General features: G+C 44.3%; 1 protein-coding gene across 2 annotated transcripts in view; it reads left to right on the top strand.

Moving 5' to 3' along the window:
* The window catches only part of NSD2 (nuclear receptor binding SET domain protein 2), a 115,334-nt gene that overhangs the window by 28,074 nt on the left and 62,046 nt on the right, over positions 1–25,214 (top strand). The window contains exons 7-8 of one of the 2 annotated variants that reach the window (XM_048502667.1): positions 7,769–7,850; positions 9,167–9,282. The exons of the other annotated variant lie outside the window; for it this stretch is intronic. Of the exons in view, the coding sequence (XP_048358624.1) occupies positions 7,769–7,850; positions 9,167–9,282 (198 nt within the window). The remainder of the gene's footprint in view (positions 1–7,768; positions 7,851–9,166; positions 9,283–25,214) is intronic. 2 annotated transcript variants of the gene reach the window in all.

Raw genomic sequence — 25,214 nt, 5'->3', positions numbered from 1 at the left:
GCCCTGGGAATCCAAATTTTATTGTTGCTTTTAGACACCTGGGATGGTTTTCTGCTTTGGCTGGGATAGAGTAGCACAAGATAAGGGGGGCCAGCCTCATTCCTTTCTAGCTGAGAAGGAAGATCCCAATTTCTCTGCTGGGGGTGTGTGTATGTGTGTGGCTTGGAGTGGGGCTACTACCCATTGCTTTCTGTATTTGAAGTGGGATTTTGGCAGGGTTTTTCCAGTTCTGTCAATAAACTTCTGATGGCCTGTTTTATCGGAAAAAAAGATTAACAGAAGGGGCTTTTTTTGTTTGGAATCTTTCTAAAAAGAAGTGCTTTCCCTGAACAGTCCAGGGGTCCTGACAGATAGGGGAACATAATATGTATGTTTTATATGATTTATGTCCCATCGTATCTCCGATGGGAACCCAGAGCACTGTACAGCATCCTCCTGTCCTCCTTTTTATCCTCACAGTGACCTTGCGAGTAAGTGTGTGTGACTGAGCCCAAAGTCACCCCACAAGCTTTTGTGGCAGAGTGGGGATTCAGACCTGGGGAGCCCAGTCCAACCATCTACCTGGTATTACACCTAGAAAAGAATACCCGAATCTGTGTGTGGAACTCAGTGCTAATCTCCTGTCTTACCTGAGGTGTATTTGCATACCTAGGAAGCAACTAGGATGGCCAGTTTGGGATTGGGAAATACCTGGAGGTGGGGGGGCGTAGAAACAGGAGGGCAAGGTTTGGGATGGGAAGGGATTTCATTTGCATAGCAGTCATTTTCTCCAGGTGAAGTAGCTGTAAAAGCAGGAGGTCTCCAGCCACCACCTGGAGGTTGGCAACCCAAGTAGCAACCCACATGCCATAAACTAAGGAAAGGGACAAAATGCCACAGTGGGAACAGATTGATTGATTGATTGAACGAACGAACGAACGAACGTACGCCCTGCCGCCCTCCCCAGTGGAAGCCAGGCTCAGTGCAGCTCACACACACAATTCCAAATCACAATCATAAAACTGGGTTAAGAATGCACGTGTGTATTGAGGGATAAGAAATGTCAGCTGTGCCATATTCTTCCCAACAGATAGTATTTCTACCAGTCCATTTGTAGAGACAACACTCTTTAAATGGATTTTTGTTTATTTTTAGACTTTTAAATACATAACAGCGGCACACACAAGTATATCAGGCTACTTATTTATTTATTCAGGCTCAGAAACCTGAGTGTAGATTCTTAAAGCTGACTCTGAAAAGTTGCCCTGTGGAACTCTGAAATATTAGTCTTAATATCCAGTCATCTCAGCTGAAGTGACAAAACAGAGGTTATCTAAGGCCATATCTGAGTTTCTCTTCCAATTTGGCCATTTGGGGGCAGAAAACAACGCACTTTTGCTTGATAAGAAATGAGGTCTTGAATCATGTAGTTATGATAGACAAGCTTAAATTCATGGATGTGTTTCCTGTGGTTGGAGGGGCGCATCCCCTTCCTTAACGAGTTCAGCAGGGGGGAGTGTAAACGTCCGTCCCCCGAATCACTGCTGTGGCACAAGAAGTTGGCCAGCCCTGAGCTAGCAACAGGGATCAAAGCAGAAACAGTGTCAGCGAAGCCAAATAGCCTCTTTAAGGAGCCATCTTATTACCACCTGGCTCAGAATGTGGCTTGGGCAATTAGCCCTTTCTGAAGTCCCTGGGAAATCCTGGATGGGCGGGGCTCCTCCTTTAAAGGCAGAGTCAGCAGAGGGTCAAGGTGGATGTTTTCAGGCTATCTCTAGGCTGTTAAGGTGTCTGGGGTGGGGGAGAGAGGACACGGGATGTGCTTAACCCCCCCACTCACAAATACCATGGCCACAAAGACTCCTATAAAGGACACTAAAGGGCATTGAAGTCCAGGAATCTAACCCATTCACCCTGCCTCTATAGTGCAGATCAACAAGACAAGTTTTGTGAGCTGGAGCTTCGTCGTGTCTCTTTTATAAAATATAACTTACATTGTGGCGGGGTTTTTTGCTAGAAACACCAGCTACTTCTGAAAGGGGTTGAGCAATATACAAACTGGTTCTTGCGTTTGCTGTAAAAAAAATATTCGGGTTTGGGGGCATCTAACTTTCATCCTTAAAAATTTCCCTTGGTACCTCATAGTATTATCCAAGTGTTAAACTATACATCCGTGTCTGTGGGGCAGTTTCTTGGCCCCACAGAGGTAGGCTGGCCTGTCTGTGACGCTGACCATTTCACAGCTTAGTTCCAGAAGATACTTTGGGCTTCCAAATATGTTTCTCCTGAATGGAGGAATCCATCTTGTTGGGTGTTCCCCATGCTCTATCCGAGGGGCAGGAAAGATGCTTTGGTCACATCCTGTTTGGATTTGGTGCTAAAACTCCCCAGTATCTTTCCTGCCTTGTCTGAGGGTGCAGCAAAATTCGTAGGCTCTGTCTTCTTGACTCTTTTTTCTTTGTCTTGAGTGTGTCTCATTCTTGGTTGTTACTGTGTGTTGGGGGGGGGGGGCTTTGGTCTCCCCACTTCCCATTCCCCGCACTTGGTCTCTTGTTTCTGTGTGGGGTTGTGACGCTTCGGTCCCCCCAACTCTTCATCTTTGTCTCTGTGTGTATACGTCTTGGGGTTGTGAGGCTTCGGTCCCCCCCCCATTTCTCTCCCTTTCGTGTTCTTATCTGTTGGTGGGGGTGCGTGGCCCTGTGTCGTCCCCCACCCCCCATTTTCCCCTTTCCGTCTCGCCTGTGCTGGGTCTGTTTCTTTTTCCCACAAGCCCAAAAAAGTAGACACTGACTGGAAATGGCTTCGGCACCATCTTCTCCCCCAAGGGAATGCTTTGTAAAATCCATTCTGTGGCAGCCACTCACTCGTCCTTGCTGCTCTTCTTTGTAACTCTGAGGGGCTGTGTGTTTGTTCTCTCCCAAAGCAGCCCAGAATTTGCGGAACGTTGGTTGCAGACCTGTTGGTTTGAAAAGATGCTTATTTCACATGACTAGGATTACGCCAACGTGTATGTTCAGGTTTCAGGGGCTGCCAACGTTGTGTAGATCTTTAACTCATGACTGAGTATATTTTAAAGCTCATTTCCAACACGATCCCCAGGAAATGGGTGCTGTGTGTGTGTGTGTGTGTGTGTGTGTGCGCGCGCGCGCGCGCTTCTGCACTTCTATCCCATCCCCCTCAGTATTCTGCCTCAGCTGGCTGATATTCACATTCTCTGTGAGGCAGGAAAAGTAGCAACAGAAACAGTGAGGGCATTTCTCCCTCATGCTGGTTATTTATTTATTTGCAGCAGCTGATCTTTCAAAAGGCTCTGTTCATTCCAGCAGCTTCCTTCTCTCACGCCAGTACTTTCACTCCCAAGAAAATTTTCTGGAGTGAGCCCTGCTGAATAGACATGAGAAGGACTAAACACATGAAACAGAATCTATCACACTTCCACAGGGTCTGAAAGACAGAGTCAATCTACCAGGCCAATTGGTGAGGACAGAAACGGAGCCTGTACCTCTTGGCTGACTCCCTTTTCCTTCTCTTTTCTTTTTGTTTGATCTTAAGGTCAAACAAATATTAACATGTTAAATTGATTAGCCCATCTTTCGCTGGGTTTATCCTAAGGTGCCATGATTATTATTGTATTCTGTTGGGAACGACTGTCGTAAACCATTTGGAGCCTGTTACAACAGGTGACAGAGATCTTTAAAAAAATCAAATGAAGTTGCCTTGTATCAGACCTTCACCCATCTAGTTTGGTGCTGTCTACACCAGGGGTCTGCAGCCTGTGGCTCTCCAGATGTTCATGGACTACAGTTCCCATCAGCCCCTGCCAGCATGACCAATTAGCCATGCTGGCAGGGGCTGATGGGATTTGCAGTCCATGAACATCTGGAGAGCCACAGGTTGCAGACCTCTGGTCTACACAGACTGGCTGTGAGTCTACACAGACTTACAGGGTCTCAAGTGGAGGTCTTTCACGTCACTTACTACCTGGTCCTTTCAGGTGGAGATGTTGGGGATTGAGCTGAGCCACAGCCCCTCCCTGTGTAGAACTCTTTAGGATTCCTTTCTTAGCTTGGCAGTCCTAAGAACCTCTTCAGTTCTGCTAGCTCCGTGGTGGCGAACCTATGGCACTCCAGATGTTCATGAACTACAATTCCCATCAGCCCCTGCCAGCATAGCCAATTGGCCATGCTGGTAGGGGCTGATGGGAATTGTAGTCCACGAACATCGAGTGCCATAGGTTCGCCACCACTGTGCTAGCTCTTCAGAGCAGTTGTGGCTGGGAAGCCCTCCCCTCTCTTCAGCATCTGACACCACCTGAGGATGACTCTGGGTTTTTCTAGGCATCCATTCTGTTATGCAGGAGAGAGTCTCTTGCAGCAGCCTTCTGTTCCCGAACAGCAAGAACTTCCATCTTCATACATTTAAAACCTGAGCCCTTTCGGGGAGGGCAGTCTATAAATACCTTATATACTCGTGTATAAGTCTACTTTTTCAGCACATTTTTTGTGCTGAAAAAAGCCCCCCTAGACTTATACGCGAGTGAATGGGTGGCGAGCGGGTGGGGGGAACAGGTGGCGAGCGAAAAGACTGAGAGCTGAGGGTGTTTTTCTGCACCTGCTCCCTGCTATGTGGACACAAAGGCAGATCCCAAATAAGCCTTTGGTTGTTGCTTCACTGCACTACAGGTGGCCAGTAGCTTCATTCACAGTGAATATTCAGTGAATAGGTGTGAATATTTAATATTAAATGTATATGTTACAGGATTTTTGTTCAGGCTCCATGAATGCTAGGGAGCCATACTCATTGGGAAATCCACACCATTGGAGCCCATGGTGGCAGGAATCCCCCTCTGCCACACACACATCACAGTGGTACCCACAGAGGTGCAGCCACTGCCAGCACCTTTCTCGGCCCCCACCCAGTGTTTTTGGAAAGCAGGTGGGACTTCTGTCTAGCTGAGCTTGCAGATCTGCAAAAAAGACTTGCTTTGGGGCAGCGGCTGCCATCACCATGCAAGCCTCTTCACTGTGTAATGATAAGCTATCCGTGTTGAAGGAGAACCTGTAAGGACTTTTCAAAAGGGGGATCTTGTTGAGCATCTTCCCTATGAACTCTGAAGAGATACTGTCTGTGAGAGTTACATATTCCACTTCAGAACTTTTGAAGTTATTGTTGATACCAGACTGTTTTTCTTTTAAATAAATATTTAAAAACATTTTTATTGGTATCTATTTTTATTTTTGAAATTTACCAGTAGCTGCTGCATTTCCCACCCTAGACTTATACATGAGTCAATAAGTTTCCCCAGTTTTTTGTGGTAAAATTAGGTGCCTCAGCTTACATGTGGGTCAACTTATATACGAGTATATATGGTATATTATAATAATAATAATAATAATAATAATAATAATAATAATAATAATAATAATAATAATAATAATAATAATAATAATAGTTTTGTAGTGGGTTGTTGTTCACAGGTTATGGGCCAAACATGATACTTTCCTTCGCCATGCAGCACTCTGGCCAATCTTGCAGCACGCGCCTGGTCCAGTTCCATGCTTTGGAGAGTATGGGAAACTACAGAATATCTGCTTCCTCCTCCTTAGTTTCAATGCTGGAACTAAGGGGCTGTGAGAATACCACTGGGCCTCTGTTTCTGGGGATGTAAGCCTTGTGCCACATTACTAATGCTCAGGAAACCACGCATGTTATAACAGGAAACTATAATTAGAAACACTTCAGTTTATACCTTGCAGGAAACACGTAACAATAATTTAATATAGTATAAGTAAAATACAGTATGCACAGTCATGCTGGCTGAGTAATATCACAGTGTCTGGCTGTCACAGCCATAATACAACCAGCACACATCAAACATGCTCTTGAGTTCTGTTATAAGATGCTGGTACTATAATTTTTTTTCTCTTTCCCTGGTGAAATCACTGCAAAATAAATATTCTGCTCTTGAAACTAGTACAAAGGGATACTGACAAAATAGCATATTTTGTAACGTGTAATTTTAAATAAAAGCTCTGTCTAACCAACTCACTGAAGTATTATCTATGTAATTATATTTTGCTCTTCTGCCAAACATCTCAGTGTGGTTCTTCATCTGATTTTAGTCTCATTTTCAGCTGTGGAATAGGCTAGGCTTGTGTTCCAAGTTTTTTCTCACTCTGTTAAGTAGCTGAAGGGAGGCAGGTTTCAGTCTTGTTGTTTAATATACTTTCTAACTGATGCATAATTATTTGAAAAGTATATTAGTAGTAAATTTGTGAAAATTAGTTGTAAATTTGGGAACAAGCATTCACAATTAATGTTATGCAGTTTTGAACTTCAAACTTCCGATACTGCTGTATATTATAGGTAACTTTGTAAATGTTTACATGGCTGGTTTTAAAACAAAAAAAATGGTACTGGGTTGGATCCAGCACAGAGTTTTCACGAGTACAACAATTTCTATTCCCGGAGTAGCATGAAATGTCCCCAGAAATCATATTCCTGGGAAAGAGCGAGTTAAGAGGTTGTGGAGCAGCTTTCTTAGGAGGAAATTTTATGGAGATTATGAGACATTTTAGTTTAGAAAAATGAAGGGTGGGGAAACCATGATAAAGGTTTGTCAAATCATGCAAAGGTCGAACAAAGTAGATAGAAACATCTTTTTCTCCTTCTCCCATAAGAACTTGGGGGTAAAATTGGTGGGCAATAGATTCAGTACAAACAAAAGGAAATATTTGTTTACTCAATGAGCGATTAAACATTGCAATTCATGGCTAGTGGACAGAGCAACAACCTTGGCTGTAGATGGCTGGAAAGAAAAGGATTAAACTCAGGGTGTCAAACATGCAGTCCAGGGGGCATGGATCCAACCCCTTGAGAGGGCTTATCAAGCCAGCTGTGGCTTGATAAGCCACAGCTGGCTTCCCCTTTGCCCCGGTCTGGCTAGGCCAGATTGGAAGGGGGAGCGTGGCTCACTTGGCTCTCAGGCCCGGTAAGCCCTCAAGGGGTTCTGATGTGGGCTGGTGAGCCTGCTGTGAGGTCACTAGCTGAGGTATTCCCCCCGCACGCGTGCGCGGTGTTGATCAGGCTGGCCCTAGCTGAGGCAGGTGCCCCCCCCCCCCCCAAATGCTGATCTGAGCTGGTGAATCTGCGGAGGGCTCACCAGCTGAGACAGCCACTCCTACCCCCAAGCCTGCCCCAAGCACTCAAATTTATGTCATATCCAGCCCTGTAACAACTGAGTGACACCCTTCCAGACAGACTTATGGTGAAGAGACCCGTCAGTGGCTTTTAGCTGTGGTGCATTATGGGAATTTCCATACACAGAAGGCTGAAACCTGTGCAAGGAGGCATCATTGGCAGAAAACCTTGATATCTCTGCCCAGTTTGACGCCCTCCAGGGTAAACTGGTTGTCTGCTGGGTGAGACGGGATGCTGGACTGGGTGGACCACTGGTCCAATGCAGCAGACTCTGGTTTGGTTCTGCTGCGAGAGGAGGAGCAAAGAACATTGATCTTTGCAATTGGAAGTCTGAGCCTATGGGAATGCCGTGTTCATCCAATATAAACCCATGGAGCGAAACTATAGTAAAAGTAACTGCAGTGGGGGACTGAGTCTGCTCCTCCCCCCATTATTCCATGGTAACTGTTGAAGCTTTATTATCAAATGATCAATATGACTTAAGCAAACATATTTGTCTGGTGACAGAAATCTTTGAAGTGATTCCCACATTAATCCAAATCGGGAGTTGTTGTTGTTGTTTTCATTTTATTCATTTTTTTTGCGACAGAGGGAGACAAGCAATGACAAAGCAGCAAAAACAAACTCTGCTAAGATCACAGAAATATTTTCTTCCCAAAAGGACCAGTCAGGTAATATGGTTAGAATAAGCTTGATGTAACAGTTTAAAATTGAAAATGATAAATCCCACTGGTTCCAGAGAGCCAGCAGTCTTTCCTAATGAACCATTGTGACGTTGTTTGGCAGTCTGGGTTGTATTTTTCCTGTATTGCTCTTGCTGGTTGACATCTCTTTCTGACATCTCCTAATGGAAAGCCACCGTTCCTGAGCTCAGGTTGATAACAAGGTGTGAACCTTTGCACGAAGGTAGCAGAAAGTGGTAGTTAAAGCTGGAATGATCCATTTTTCCAGTCGAGGCCAGGAGTCCCCAAACTTCTTGAGCCTGTGGCTGCCATTGCAGTTCTAACACAATACTGACAGTGCAGCTGTAAAAGGGCTGCTGCAACTTAGCTTGTCCTGTGGTGGCAGCAGGTGCTTCCAAAGTAGTGTTTATAAAAAATCTGCACAGCCAGTCAGAAGCTTCGCTGGGCAAACGCCCCACCCAGCTATGCCCATTTTCTAAAAACATTTGGCAGGTGCCAGTGTTTGCCGGCGCCTTGTTGTGGACTCCTGATTTAGGGGGGAAATCCAGAGAAGCAGCTTTAAAAATAACAAAAATGAAGCTTTATGGCACTTTGTAGAACAACAGCTAATAGCCTGATCCTGTGTATGCTTGCTGAAAAGCTGGTTTCACTATGCTGCTTTGGATTTACTCCCAAGAAAGTGGTACAAAATTGCCACCCCATTGAAGCATGAAATTTTAATAACAGAGAGCTAAGTTCATGGAATGCTTCAGAGGAAATGAGCCCTGGTTTCAGAAAGCTACTTTTTACAATATGCCACAAAGTCTTATTTAATCAGTATTATGGTTTCTCACTGAATTAATGGAATTGTTAAATTCAACGTAAAGGGGAGAGGTAGTGGTCTGAAGGTTTTCGAAGCCATTAACCTGAGTTTCTGTAAGAGTAAGAGATGGGTTTCATGTAGTATATTTTATCCTAGTTGTCTCAATTTGTGTTTGAAACACAAATCTTATAGCTTTAAAAATGTTAGGAAAGCCTGTTGTCGGAATGGGGAAAACGCCGTGTCGACCACTTCAACCTTGACAGTAGAGGAGTGGGATACAAAGGTAATAAACGGCAAATTGCAGGATTGTTTGCCTGCCGTGTTTTTTCCTATTTAAAAATTACTATTGTAGATGTTTACCTTAGAACAATATTTCAGATGCTTAAAAGGCCATGTAAATGATTCCTACACATTTGAGGGTATGTTTTCTACTGGCTTCAAGGGAATACATTAATGTTCCAAGTTCACTTTATAAACAGAAATTATTTTACCACAATGACAGGTCTGTCAGATGCATGTAAACCACTGAAGAAGCGAAATCGAGCTTCAGCTGCAGAATCTTCACATCTTGCTTATAGCAAAAGTTCATCTCCTTCAACTTCCTTTACTGAGAATGAGGTAAAGATATGAATGTATAGTGGCATTCAGATAAACTTTCATAATTAAAAAAACTTAAGAGATGAGTTGGAAAAAAAAACCAAGAGGCAGAATTTAAACTGTGAGCACCTTTGGCATTTTGAAAGAAGTGGTAAACCCTGGCACAAAATCCTTGCCACTGGAAAGGGTATCTGTGTAAATCACAGAATGGCTGCTGAGGGGACCGTCAAAACCATCGCAAACTGTTGAAAGTAGAGCTACCAATCTCCAGGTGAAAGAGACCAGTTCACCTGCAGAACGTGGCATTGTATCTCATAGAAGTTTCTCCCCAAATCCCACTCCCAAACGCCACCCCCAGAATCTCCAGGTATTTCCCAACCCTGAGCTGGCAACTGTACTTGGGAGGTTCCAAGAGAAGTACTTTTCTTTAATGGGGGTAGTTGTTTCTGAATGAGTTGTCCCTTTAGACACAATGGTAACGCCTCTACGTTCTTTTGAACCACATCCTCTTCCAAAGAATCAGAAGAAAGCTGGGATAGGCTCTCTGATTTGGGGGACAGAGGGACTCTTTCAAGGGATTTTGTCACCCCTAGTGAGATACAACCCCCCTCACCAATTTCTGAACAGGCAAATATGGTTCGTGGAAAAACAACCATGGCTTCCTGGGTTGTTCTTGTTGTTTTTAATCTCTTTGAATGCTGTTTATTTATTACAAGGGGTCATAGCTTCATGGTAGAATGAATATTATTAGTGTTGCAATTACACTCCTTTTTTCAAAGAAAAGGGAGATTTTTGGCACTACAGACTGTTTCGCTAAGTATTTAATTGCTGAACTGAGTGTTTGAATTAGAATTTATCAGTAAATTTAGCTGCATTAGCTGATCTGGGAAGGAAACAGACTTTTGGGGGTATGGAATAAAACAGCATATGTTTTTTAGTTGCACCCTGTGCTTCGACTGTAGATGATGGTTGAGCCCCCCCAGGCTGCAATGGAGAAGAAGAGTGAAGATTTTGGATTTATATCCCCCCTTTCTCTCCTGTAGGAGACTCAAAGGGGCTTACAATCTCCTTGCCCTTCCCCCCTCACAACAAACACCCTGTGAGGTAGGTGGGGCTGAGAGAGCTCCGAGAAACCGTGACTAGCCCAAGGTCACCCAGCTGGCGTGTGTGGGAGTGCACAGGCTAATCTGAATTCCCCAGATAAGCCTCCACAACTCAAGCGGCAGAGCTGGGAATCAAACCCGGTTCCTCCAGATCAGAGTTCACCTGCTCTTAGCCACTACGCCACTGCTGCTCCTTATGGGGAAGGGAAATTTTTTCCCTGCCCCATAAGAATGATGGGCAGACATTTATTTTATGTAGGAGGAAAGTGAAGAGTACACCTGGGCACAGAATTGGGGGGTATAGACCATGCTGGCAGGGGCTGATGGGAATTGTAGTCCATGAACATCTAGAGAGCCGCAGGTTGCAGACCCCTGGTGTAGACTAAATGCTTTTGTACTCTGAAATCTCCTAGCTGTGAAGAATTGAGGTGGACCCTGTCAGCGTAGCCTCCTATCTCTCTTGAGTCCTTTCCTTGGGTATGCTAGAGTGGAAAGGAGTTTTGGGAATTGATATTTAGCCCTTGTCAGAACTGATGGTCAAGCAGGCAAACAGGGACAGATTTCTAGTTTGGGATCCCAGTGCCTCAGGATATGGTGTGTAGAAGACTATGTTCAAAAGTGAAGGGGTTTAATGAAAATGGAAGTGTCTTCCAGGATGCAGAAAATGATTGTTTGTTTGTTTATTCTTTTGATTTCCTTTTTAAAAAGAACAGAAAAAAGAAAATGTTTAGAATGTCAAACCACAGCCTTGTCTTAGACTTCCATATGTGAGAAGTCATCTTGTTTTTTTCTGATATTTCTTCTGTTCCTCCCAACAAGACTGCATTATTAGCAGGATAATAAAGATTGTGTGCAATTTTCCTCTCTTGCAACTATTTTCAGATCCCCCATTTGTAAGGTGAGTGGTTTCAATCACTAGAAGTGCCACATAAGGCCACTTAGGCCTGGAATTTCCTCTAAAGGAATACATTTTCCAGCCCAACATATTCCAAACAATTGAAAAGAGTAAGTGATAGAGTAACTTCTGATACTTTGATAGAGATACAACTGATGGAGTAACTTCTCTTCTTCCCCCAAATGCGACTAGCGCAAATTCTTTTAGTTTATGATCATTAAGCACTTTAAGAAGAGAAGAGTTTGGATTTATATCCCCTCTTTCTCTCCTGTAGGAATCTAGGGAGCTCAGATTCTCCTTTTAAATCCACCTTAAAGGGAGAATCTGGGGTCCCCAGTTAAAACAACATTGAAAGTGATACTGCTTTGGGGTGGATTATCCACCACCCTGAAACAGCATCACTTTCAATGTCTCAACTGGGGACCTCAGATTCTCTCTTTAAATCCATGCCGAAGGGGGTGGATTTAAAGGGAGAATTTGCGGGTGCCTGCTGTCAGGGATGCAATTGTTAAGCTAGCAGCACCAAAATTTCAGGGTATCTTTAGGAGACTCTCCTGATGATACCACCCAGGTTTGGCGAAGTTTGGTTCAGGGGGTTTAAAGTTATGGACCCTCAAAGGTGTGGCCCCCATCTTCTATTCGCTCCCATTGGAAACAATGGGGGATGGGGCACCCCTTTTGGGAGTCCATAACTTTGGACCCCTTGAACCAAACTTTATGAAACATGGGTGGTATCAGAAGAAGACTATTCTGATGATACCACCCAGGTTTGGTGAAGTTTGGTTCAGGGAGTCCAAAGTTATGGACCCTCAAAGGTGTGGCCTCCATCGCCTATCTCCCATTGGAAACAATGGGGGATGGGGCACCCCCTTTGGGAATCCATAACTTTGGACCCCCTGGACCAAACTTCACCAAACCTGGGTGGTATCAGACAAAGACTATTCTGATGATACCACCCAGGTTTGACGAAGTTTGGTTCATGGGGGCCAAAGTTGTGGACCCTCAAAGATATAGCCCCCATCTATTAGCTCCCATTGGAAACAATGGGGTATAGGGGCACCCCCTTTGGGAGACCAGAGCTTTGGACCCCCTAGACCAAACTTTACAAAACCTGGGTGGTATCAGTAGGAGACTCTGCTAATGATGCCACCCAGGTTTGGTTAAGTTTGGTTCATGGGGGCCAAAGTTATAGACCCTCAAATGTGTAGCCCCCATCTCCTATTAGCTCCCATTGGAAACAGTGGGGGATAGGGCACCCCCTTTGGGAGTCCATAGCTTTGGACCCCCTGAACCAAACCTCACCAAACCTGGGTGGTGTCATCAGGAGAGTCTCCCAACAGATTCCTAAAAGTTTGGTGCTGCTAGCCTAAAAACTGTGCCCCCTGCAGGCCAAAAACCGAAAAACATTTAAAAATTACGAAAAACTCTCAAATGGGGGGCGGAGCTTCGGACATGTAATGAGGGGGTTTGAACCTGAGAACCCCCACCCTTACCTACATCCTTGACAGTAATCAACATCAGGCAGAGCCAAAACAAAACAAAAAGATAACAAAAAAGAAGAAACACAACAAGCCATGTTAAAAACTGGAAAACTGAAAAGGCAAGCTTAAGATGGAAATACCATTGCTGTCATCAACCAATAGGCCTGTCAGAACAACTCTGCCTTCTGAGCCCTGCAGAACTGATCTGGATTCTGCAGGGCCCTGGTCTTGCTCACCAGAACATTCCACAAAACCTGAACCAGGGCCGAAAAAGTATATCCCAAACATTTTTCTGGCCTACAGCAAAGCTTACATGTATGAAAATACATTTTAACACTTCAGGATGAAGCAGTTTGCTGTGTGCCATGGCTTTCTGTATTGTGAAATAAAAAATAAGTTGACTGATTTGGCTGCCAGTTTTACTGTGTGAATGAATTAGATCTTTTTAAATTCCTAATTCATGTTGTTTTAACCTACCCTTCACCAAAGTAGCACAGAGCAGTTCTGTTAAAGTCTCCAACAACCACGCTTCAAATGCTGGTAAATTCTAACCTATTTGCAGTGCCAATAGTTTGTTTAGCATAAGCTTTTGCCCAGTGATTTGGGTTTTATGGAAAACACAAATAGGAACATTTTCCAGTACCCTGAATGGACTGTGATCTGATTTAGCATATTTATTTTAATCTCATTTTAGTAAACAACATTTTACAGTATCCCACGTTATTTATGCTCCAGTGATCTGAAATATTTCATGGGGGGGCGAGGTGGGGAGTGAAGTTTAAATGTTATATTCAAACAAATCCAAAGCTTTATGTGTTGGAATTGGAATAATGTCCATAAAAATATAAAGACAATTATGCACATTTGGGAAAGAAAGCAAAGGCATTGGAAACTGAAGAACTGTGCATGATGCACTACAGGTCTCTACTCATCTGTTTCAGTGGAATTTCACTCTTCCACGGAAGTCACTGGAGCACTTCTGTTTTACTGACACTCTCCATAGCATCACTAATTAGTTTTATATCAGATTGGTGATTACAGTGAGCTTTTCCACATTTATATTTTCCTCATTTGTAAGTTCCTGTTTCTTTGGAGGGGGATTTTGTTATGCACATGTTTTGCTACCTCTGGTGGGCAGTTCAGTATCACATAGGTTTATGTCCAGCATAAAAACCTGCAGTGTCAATCTGCAGGGAGAGATCCTGGACATAAAACTTGTGCGTTATCCAATCGACCACTAGAGGGATCATAACATGTGCCTAACTGGAAACTCCTCCCCTCCCTCAAAGAAACAGAAAGGTTACAAACAAGGAAAATGAGAATACAGAAAAGCCCATTATCTCTCAAACGGTGTAAAAGGAAACAAGATTTTAGCTTCGGTTTTAGTTTGACCTGCACAGACTCCATCAAGTGAACTGATGACTTCTTTTAAAAATATAGATTGTTATATGTATTTGTGGTTTATCTCTACACTCCTGTTTACAAATCAGTAATTTATGTATTTAAAACATTTCTATCTTAACTTTTCTCCTCAGACTCATAGCGGCCAACAAGGCTAATTGCACAATTCCTAGGAATAATTACTTGTCAAATGTTACCTGCAATTTTGATACTGCCAAGCTTTCTTATCATAATGGCTAGGCTTGGTGATTTGGTATATCCAAATTTTAAAAAAATGCTGAAAAAAGCTTTATTTATAATTTTCTGGCTTTTATCAGCCCCAAACAGGGCTGATAAAAGCTGATCTGAATAGCTCAGAATGTTGAATGACGAATAGATATTTGGCATTCTGCATTCGGGGGATTTAAACTTTAAAGGGAGCCTGCAATAGCAGCTTGCTGTCTTGGACTCCCTTTAAAGTTAACTAACTTGTACTGCCGAAGGCTTTCACGGCCGGAATCACTTGGGTGCTGTGTGTTTTCCGGGCTGTATGGCTGTGTTCTAGCAGCATTCTCTCCTGACGTTTCGCCTGCATCTGTGGCTGGCATCTTCAGAGGATCTGATGTTGGGAAAGCAAGTGGAGTATATATACCTGTTGGAGTGTCCAGGGTGGGTAAAGAAACATTGTCTGTGAGTAACAAAGACGACAGCCGGGTCAATAGGTGAGGGCATCTGAATAGAACAGGGGTCCCCAAACTAAGGCCCGTGGGCCAAATGTGGCCCCCTGAAGGCATTTATCCGGCCCGCCAGGCATGGCGGCGATGGCTCCATTCATGTGCAGTGGGGGCTCAAGGGAGAGGAGGAACCGGCCCCAACGGCTGTTGATTGCAGTTACATGATGGCACCCCAAATCTCCATTATGAATTTTCTGGACCCAGAGTTGGAAACCTTTACTGGCGTGGGTGTCAACACCTGCTCCATGCCTCTTCCTCTCGGCAGGCAGGTACTCCATGTGTTGCTCTCAGGCTTCTTCTTGTTCCATACCTCACTCCCATTGCCATCAGCCAGGCTGGCGAATCGCTCGCTGGCTGCTAGGGAGGAAAGAACCCAGGAAGATACCTGATCCTGGGTTAGATGGAATGCTTCATTGGGAAAGTTCTGCTTTTTTTTTTTACAGGGGAAGGTATTCCACAGCCTCCCCAACAATATTTGGAGCCCACTCTATGTCCAGGTTGGTTTAACTAACTTGACTGCGTAGAATTGAAACTAGAGAATCCCCCCACCCCTTAACCTTAAGCTCTTGTATAGTTAAGAGACACCCCACCCTCCACCCCCCTGAGAATCTCCCTACTTACCATTGCTGTGTGTGTTTGGGAGGCTCTCTGGTGGCAGCCTGAAGCCCTGCAGAAATGGTGCTTGAGCTGGCTCTGGCTGAGTCTCTCTCTCCTTCCCTGGAACTCTGTTGTTTTGTTAATTTGTTTCCAGGGCAACAAATTGGAGACTGGACCACTCAGCCAGCCAGTGATTGTTATGCATTTCTGCTACCTAGAATTTTGCAAAGCTTTCCACTTTGAGAGACAGGAGGAGAGGAAAAATTTAATCTGCCCAGGCAAAACTGCCCAAGACTGGGATGATTGTCATTCTTGGGATATTCAAACTCCATTTGGGTTGCCTGCCTGCCTGGCCCAAAAGTATAAATTGCAGTGCTGGTTCCTAGTCAGCCCATTCTTTGCCAGAGTCCGGAGAGGTAGAGTGATAGTTCAAGGGCCTTCTGGTGACTGGTCATTGAGCGCCTGCCTTCATGGGACACACCAGCCCTGCAGAAGAGACTTGCCTGGAGAGACTTGTCACTGAGGAGTTTGATTTTCATTTCACAGTGGTGGTGATGGTGGGAGCTGAGGGTGTAGGCCCAAAGGCCCAGGGTTCTATTGATGTGCAGTTTAATTTGTTCAACCATTACTGTTCAGTTGCTGTTAGCAACATTTTCTTTGCTTCTGTGGTTTCAGTTCAGCTTTTTGGTTTTGGGGGTGGGTGGGGGTGAGGTCTTAGGCCTACTCCATGCAGGCCTACTTTTGGTTAAAGTTTACTTAAAGGGGAACTGTAGCTTGTTTTTTCCCCTTGTTTTCCTGTTAGTTTAAATGTGCAAAATTTCTGTATAACTGCCTACCAGTTTTAATCTCTCTCTCTCTCTCTCTCTCTCGCACGCACGCACGCACGCACGCACGCAGGTGTGCTGCTGCTGCTTCTGTTCTTGCTTTGCTTTGATGAGAAGACTTCTGTTTTTTTGGTTCAGGTCTCCCAAAGTTGAGTTCTTTCCTTTGGGTCACTCATTTTTCTCCCTGTGTTTGCTGATGTTGCTTCTCCTTTGAAGTTTGACCCTTTAGTTTCCCACTCGAAATGCAAACTATTTGGAGGTTTTGCTTTTCCTTAGTAGTGGTTTGTTTCTGTTTGCTTTTGTGGTAGCTCTTGTGGGCTGGGCAGGCCTGTGGGTCTCCCCACTTTACTTTAGAGCGGGGTTTAGGGGTTTGTTTGTTACATACTCTGGTAGAGTAGCCTTGCTATGGTTGTCTTTTTGGGTTCTTAGTATTTGAGATGAGCCACAGTTTTCAAAATTTTAGATTTAACTAGAGTCTAATTGTGAAAGGGATTGATAGGGTTAATTAGAGTTGTTCATTTAAATTATTGCTCTAGAGTTTCAATATCCTACTTAATAGGATATCAGCAGGTTAAAATAAGAGTGAAGGTTCTGGGTTTTCAAATAGTTCAATAGTGCTGTGGTGTTTTGGTGGGAGTCAGGGCTGGCAAACGTGCCCCCTGTCTTGATCTGCTGTGGCCATGCTGCTGGGCTGTGTCTGAGTTGTCATGGTTCCGTGGTGTGTTTAGTTCATGTCTTCTTCATTAGGTTTTGTTGTAGAGTGGTTTTGTTTTAAGATGTAGAGGTGTTGCTGTGAGTGTGGAAGGAAGGGAAAGCCTGCCTCTGCTGCTTCCCCCCCTCCATTTGAAACAGTGGTGGGGTGGGGTGTTATGCCCAGCTGGCTGTGTGCTGATTTTATTTGACAGGGGGTGGGGGGTTCTCTGATTAGTTTCTTTCTCTGTGCCAGGCACCAAATTTCCTGCAGGGCTGCTGGTGAGACTCCTGAAAGGAACCAGCCAACTTCAGTGAAGTGTGTTTGGGAGAGGCAAATGCTGTGGGGACCCAACTGAAGGAGAACCTGGTGCCCACAAAATGAGTCCCCAACCATCCAAACATCAGCAAAGTTGGCTGGCTCCTTTCAGCAGCACTGTAGAATATTTGGTGCCCCTACCCAGAGCAAAACCCCCACCAGAGCTCCCAATAAAATCTCCAGCACAGAGCCAGCTGGGCACAACAGCAAGCCCCATTTAAGTCTATGGTGGGACATTTTTCCATCATAGACTGTTGCTGAAGAGCCTGGCAGATTCTTTGATCTGATGTGACTCAGTTGCAGCTGATGGGAGTCAAATTTTATGGACCCTCAAAGGAGTAGGGCCCATCTCCCACTGCCCCCTGAAGCAAAGTTCACCAAACCTGGGTGTTCTTGCCAGGAGGGTCTCCTGAAGCCACCCTAAACGTTTGGTGCCTCTACCTTGAAAAATCTGCAGCTTTGCTTGCACACACCCAGAAATGTCCAAATTGGCTGCAATGGAGCCAGGTCAGTTCAAAAGAAGAGTCTGGGGAAATTTCTTGGGGTGCCTATCAGGGGTGTATCTTTTAAGATAGCAGGACCAAACTTGTCTTCAGGAGACTTTCTGGATGATATCACCCAGGTTTGGTGAAGTTTGGCTCAGGGGATACAATTTTATGGACCCTCAAAAGGTAGTCCCCATTTCCTATTATTTCCCATTGGAAACAATGGGAGATGGGGGCACCCCTTTACATTGGACACTCTAAACTAAACTTCACCAAACCTGGGTGATATCATCCAGAGAGTCTCCTGAAGATACCCTGCAAGTTTGGAGCCGCTATCTTAAAGATGACCTCCTACAAGCCAAAAACCATACAAACACAAAAAACCCTAAAAATTCAAACAGACCTGAATTTTTTCAGAAAATATGAAAATATTTGGGTTTATTGACTCAGATATTCAGTTTTTTTGGCTTTAACGATAATTTTAAAGCCAAATAAAGATGAATCCGAATTATACTGAATTATTTCAGTATTGCTGAAGCTGAATAATGAATGGCAGCGGCATCCATCCATTGTTGCTAATTATGCAACAAAATCTTTAGAAGTGAAACATTTTCCATGGAAACTCCACTGTCTGCCAATGACCAAACTCTGCATTGCATGCCAATACAAGTAATGGTAGGCCAGTGGCCCTTTTGGGGAAACAGAGATACATGAAACCGGGCGAGGAAGCAGCTGGTATAGGAGGCATTTAGTTCTGTCCTTGGAAGTCCTCATTCCTCCCCGACATCCAATGCATCTTCCCATGAAAATTTGAACATACGACAAAAACACTAGGAAACCCCAAGGAGGATCCTCTATCTTTATGGGCGAGAGCGTTCCCAGGGCTGGGGGTTTCCTAGCAGTACCACTAGCTTCTCCTGTCCTCCCGTAGTTTTGTTTCCAAAGGAGGCACATTAGACTTAACCAGGCACTCTGCACCATCACACTGGGACAAGGAAGAAGTGCAGAAAGATGTCTTACTGTTATTCAGCGATCAGCCCCGCCAAAATGCCTGTTTGGAGTGTGTGCATGCACCGTCAAATCACAGCTGATTTATGGCAATCCAGTAGGCAGTCCAAGGCAGGAGGTGGTTTGTCGTTGCCTGCTTCCACATGCATTGAGAGAGTACTGGAAGAACTGTGACTGGCCCTGGGTCACCCACCCAGCAGGCTTCATGCGGAGGAGCGGGGAAACAAATTCTGTTTTCTTTGTTAGCGTCCCCCACTCTTAACAACTATACCACACTAACGCACACCAAAATGCCTCTGGGTTTATTTAACTCATGAATACTTGGTAGGATTTGGTCTAGAGCAAGTTCTTCTTGGTACAAGGGGTAGGTGTACTTGGGGATATTCTCGTTGTGCCTACCAGCATTCTTCTTGGACACATGAAGCTGCCTTATATTAAATTAGACATAGTTCATCAAGGTCAGTCCTGTGTACTCAGACTGGAAGTGACTCTCCAGGGTCTCATAGTCTGTCAGTCACCTACCACCTGGTCTTTTTAGTTAGCGATGCTAGGAATTGAACCTAGGACCTTTTGCATGCCAAGCAGGTTCTTTACCACTGAGCCACGGCTCTTCCCCATTGAAGTTAACCTAGTATTCCTACAGTTCCCTCCCAGAATTGATGTAATTGCAAATACTTAGTACAGCTTTCCTGTTTAGTCATTGCACAATGCTAGCACGTTGCATAGGGGCCACCTGTGTGTGCGTGCGTGCGTGCGTGCGTGCACGCCCACATCTGTTGAATGTATGCCAAACATATGAATTCACAAAACAATATTTACAATATAGAACAGCCACCAATTCATTAAAGTCTAATAATCCCCTTTTAGTCAGCAACTTAATGTTTGGGCTATCAAGTTATCAAAGCATAAATGTACCTCCCGTTTTACATCTTCTTGCAGCTGCACTCTGAACAAACAGTAGAAGGACTCAATCTGTGCAAAATAAATATCTCATATTGTGTTGATGTAGAATCTCTCAGTGGATCAGCACAATGGAAGCAAAAGCAAACACATACACAACAGCCACTTTCAAAATGACAAGAGGTGAAGTTTGGGTATTCTTACAGAGTCAGGAATGAGAAGAAAAATAAACATCTTGGGAAACAAGAACGAACATGAACATCTTTAAAATAATATACTGAACCTCAGGATTAACTTCTTGTGTAAAAAGCTTAGTACGATATGGAATATTTGATGTCAGCTCTGAAAACATTCATAAACTATTGTCAAAGGCTTTCATAGCTGGATTCAACTGATTGTGGTGGGTTTTCCGGGCTGTGTGGCCGTGGTCTGGTGGATCTTGTTCCTAACGTTTCGCCTGCATCTGTGGCTGGCATCTTCAGACATGTATCACAGAGCAAAGTCTGTTACACACTGTGTCCCTATGTGATACACCTCTGAAGATGCCAGGCTCAGATGCAGGCGAAACGTTAGGAACAAGATCCACCAGACCATGGCCACACAGCCCGGAAAGCCCACAACAACCATTTATAAACTACTTTAGCATGCAATAGATATACAACATACATATCAATTACATTATTGAAACATAACAGAACCAGGAAGTATATCCCTTGCAAGAATGATCAAATTTGGAGTGGGGTGGTCTGATGATAATAACGGAAAAGAGTTCCCTATTCAGATAGAAGTTGTAAATGTGGGGAAGGTTATATAGAGACTCTGGGATATAATTTTGTTCTGCTGCTATTGAGACAATCTGAGACAGAAATATTTTTCCCCAGTATAACTCCAGTAATCTTTACAAGAGGCCAGTTCTACCGTTTTATTTATTATTCCTACAGTTCCCTTTCAGAACATCCCCAAGATATAATACTTTTTTCCAAGGTTTACCCAAAATCTCATCTCCTCATAAATCTTTTAGTTCCCCCTTGTTCTAACAGCGTCTAGCTGCCCTTGCTTGAATTCATCCTTACTAGCGTTGTCCTTCCCATGCCTCCCCTCTCTCTTCTCATTGGTTCTCACGACCTCTCTACTTATGTCTGCCTTCACTTCAAAGGGTAAGTGGTGGGAACGGCAAATGGGAGAGGAGATTGAAATGCCAATCTGTGTGCTTGTGGCTTAGCAAAATGGGGGATTTTACAGCTCCCAATCGTGTTGCACTATGTTCCCCTCTTTTTTAGCCTTGCTTGAATTGTGTTTAAAATAACTCTGCAAAAGGAATACATACACATGCAATCTGAAATACATACACCTGCAATCTGAAACTAGAAATAAAAATTAAAGAATAAAATAAATATTTGAATTCTTACTTTTTTATCTTGCTCTAGAACTTGTATTACTGTAGAATTTCTTAAACTTTTGCAGAAGATTTTATGGGGTAGTATTATTTTAGCATCTCCCATGAAGGAAACAACATGATTTGTAACATTTCTTTACTGGAAAGTAGCACACAATGCTTCTGCCCCCTTACCATCTTAGCTGCACCCCCAGGTAGTACACAGATAAATGGAAATGTTTGAGCACTAACAATAGACATCAAAAACTCAAAAAGCTCCACCTGGCCCAGCATATTTTCCAACAACACTTGGGAGACCCCAGAAAAGTTGCCTGTGCAGGAGTGTCAAATATGCGGCCCAGGTGAACCAGGCCAGACAGGAAAGAGGGAGGGTTGCCCCAGCTGGGTTGGGGGCCTTATAAGCCACCCCACCCTCTGTGGCTCATCAGTCCAGGCACGTCGCCATGCCATTCTGGGGTCAACTGAGGCAGCCTTCCCCCCGCAGCCCAGCTTGACCAAGTCACATTTATGTCTCATCTGGCCCTTGATATGAGTTTGACACCCCTGTGCTTGGGAGGACCACTTCTGGGATCCGCAGACAAAGAGAAACATGGTATCCCCATTACTGTGCCAAGCATACAAATTTGCCCTGTTTCCAACCTTTCCCTTTTTTCACAACCCAGAAGCAACTGACTTCACAGTAGGAAGATGCTTCGTTCACAACTCCCTAACATTTTGTGATTCAGCCCCAATGCCCCATGACAACCCCTTCCTCCCTGCCCCCCGCCTTCCACTCAGAGAATGGCTGCCTTGGGATTGGGCATATTCCCTATTTTCAAAATTCTAAAAGTGTTCAACAAAAGCAGGGATCCTTTACCTACATGACAGATTCTGCTATTTGCTTCTTGGAATTGTTTATGTCCCAGTACTCCCAATATATTTGATAAAAGTGGTTAAGCAAAAGATTTTGATAATATGAACTTAACATTGCTAACAACACACATGTGATTTCTAGTAAAAATGAGCAGATAGTAACAACAAAATTTAACTGTAGTCTCATATATCAGTCTCTCTCCCAGAGATAATGGTGCCTATATCTGGCTCTAGAAATCCAGGGAGAAGGGACCCAGAGACCAAAAATTACAACAGACTATTGTCCTTTTCTTGCCAGCTTCACTGCTGCCATCATGTGCGCTGTATTTTCGCATGTCTGCTCCAAAACTGTCTGCTCCGTATCAGTTTATTTGCCCCTGCCCTCACCGATTTGTCGTTTAGCAACCAAGAGAGCAATGCATTGGTTAACTGAGGAAGCAAGGTCAGTCCACCCTGCTGACACAAAAGGCCTCTTGGACTCTTGTGAAGCCCTAGAGAGGTGAAGAAAAACCACACTGTTTTTTTGCTTGGGGTAAGAGAGTGCCCTGAACTGGATGTCTCAGGCTAGTACTATTTCATCAGACCTTGGAAGCTAAGCGAGGTCAGCCTTTATTAGCACTTTGGTGGGTGACTAGCAAAGAGGAAGTCTAAGGTTGCTATGCAGATGCCAGCAATGGCAAACCACTTTTAAATGTCTCTTGCCTTGAAAGCCCTGTGACAGGAGTCCCCAGCCTTTTCAGGGCTGTGGGCACCTTTAGAATGTTAAGAGGCAGTGATCAGCACCATCATAAAATGGCTGCTACAGGAGGCGGAGTTAAACCCAAAATGGCAATCTTCCTTAAATTTCCTGGGAGGAAGGAAATCCTAAAGGAAGAATGGGACTGCACACTGACTTAGGAAGGCCCAATTGATTACCAGTCCATGTCATCCTCCAGTGGAGAACTTAAATGAGGGAAGCCATAAGCAGCCCCGATTTACCGCTGTCCCTCCCTTCATTCTGGAAAGCTTGGAGGATGCCAAGGAAAGTATTGGTGGGCTCCATTTCCCCTGCAAGCATCACATTGGGGAATCTGCCTTACTGTGTCACCGTATCAGGTGTGACTTGAAAGCATCTTCCTCCATCACCCAGAGAGACTGTTTGGTTTCCATTTCCAGAGAAAGGAAAAGACTGCCAAGCTCAGAGGCATAAGGAAAATGAAGTTATCAGTCAGCTGGCAGAGGGATTGCTGAGAAGTTCCCATTTTTGTCTGTTCAGGGCCCCTTTAGACTTTATCCTTAGAGCCCAGCAGCTAATGCATACTAGGAAATACATTGGGGAGCACCATGGTGCCTTTAGGTACCACACTAGTGATCACTGCTTTAGGTTCACATGGCATGCTTACGTTGGTTGTGACTGGAAGTACCAGACCAGTTGCAAGCCACTTCAGTTTTGTGATGGACACGGTGAAAAGATTAGGTTCTTGCTTTCTCCACAGCAAAAGCTGGTCTGAGATGGTTCTCCTCTGAGATACTGTTTCCCCGATAATAAGCCCTATCATGATTTTTCAGGATTTTTGGAGGAGGCTTAAAATATAAGACCTACTCCAAAAATAAGCCCTACCAGTAGTTACAGATCAGGATGGTGTGATCCAGCAGGGTACTCCCTGCCAATGAGGATGCAGCTTGCATCACATGTGACAGGGAAGCAACGGGGCTGCTGAGAGCTCGCTTTAATGAATTGTGAAGGTACCATATTTCCCCTAAAATAAGCCCTACCCAAAAATAAGCCCTAATTAATCTCTTGGTGCCAAATTAATATAAGACAGGATTACTTTCTTCTTCTCACCAGAGCCGTGCTTTTCATCTTTTCAGCTATGTTTAGCATTTTCCCATCAGATCTACGTGTGGTCAGATTGCACAATGAAGCCAAAAACTAATATCTCTGATGACAGGGAGGGTGGAGAGTTCTGAACAGGCTTGGTGATATTAAAAAACTAGCTTTTTATTTTGCAGTCTGAAAAAATGTTTAGAAAACTCATTTGAATTTTATGTGTTGCAGTTGTATCTAGATGGATATCCACATGACTTTTACTTGGAATCAGTGTACCAGTTAAACTGGTCAGAGGATATTTTAAGAATGATCTCTTTATAGATCAACTAGATAGCTGTTGAAATTATTTTTCTGTACTGAGACCATTTCCAATAAGCAGTGGTGTACCACTAATGGGGACATGAGATAATGGGGATGTTTCGTCATGTAGGAAGAGGGGTGCTGGGCGGGCACCATGACCTGGTTGGCGCACGGTGGCTCCTCCTGTGCCGTGGTGCCGCTCGCCAGCTGAGATGCTCGCCACGGTCACAGGCCGGCTCCTGTCCCCCCCTCCCCAGGGAGGGCAGGAGCCAGCCTACAGGGAGACTGGGGGGACGGAGCTCGGCGGCAGGCTGGCCCAGTAGTTAACCAGGCACCCGCCCCCGGCCTCCCTGCAGGCCAACTTCTGTCTTCCCCAGGCTGCTGCGGCGCCTGCCTGAGGCGCCCTCCCCCGGCCTCCATGCTGGCTCCTGTAAGTGGGGGGCAGGGAGCCGGTCATGGCCCCCAGGTGCCATTTAGGCCTGGTACTGTACTTCCAGTCAGAGTGATAGGAATAGATCCTTGTTGGGCATCATCAGATGGTTGCTCAAAATTGGATGACAAAGGTCACGTTCTTAATTCTAGTCAACTGCTTAATTTCTTGTAAATACAGGAGTGATACTTGTCTTGTATAGTTGCTAAGGTTGGGAAATAATGGCTTGAGCAAGATTACAGAGTTCATGGTAGATGTGAGTTTCAAAGTGGAGATTTCCTCAGTCTCTTACAATGTGATTTCCTATTAGATCCATTCATGAGAGCCAGTGCAGTGTAATGGTTAAGAGTGGTGGACAGATAATTGTAATGGTGACTTGACTTCTGCTGTGACATTTGTTCCTGCAGCTGAAAACGTGCTTAGACCTCTTTGCCATTAAGGAGATTTGTAGTAAAATGCAAGGTAAAAACATTTTTTAAGAACATTGAAGACTTTTTGTAAAATTACAGAACAATTCATTAATTGGATATTTGATAAAAATAAGTCTTTTTAGGTATTTTGCAAATACATATTTTTAAGAAAGTCAACTATTCTGTAGTTGTTCAAGAGCACTTAGCAGAGGGAGGCTTGCACTTTAGTATCTGCAACAGCCTTTTCTTACCCATCTGATTCTTTGACCCAGATTCCATCGTCAATAGAATTGCCAAGCTTGTGCCTGGAAATCTTGCAAGTTTTGGGGGTGAGTTATG

The sequence above is a fragment of the Sphaerodactylus townsendi genome, linkage group LG07 (assembly GCF_021028975.2).
Source record: "Sphaerodactylus townsendi isolate TG3544 linkage group LG07, MPM_Stown_v2.3, whole genome shotgun sequence".
In the NCBI taxonomy this organism is placed as follows: Eukaryota; Metazoa; Chordata; class Lepidosauria; order Squamata; family Sphaerodactylidae; genus Sphaerodactylus; species Sphaerodactylus townsendi.
The sequence above is the reverse complement of the archived record's forward strand: the minus strand, read 5'-3'. Positions and strand labels throughout refer to the sequence as shown.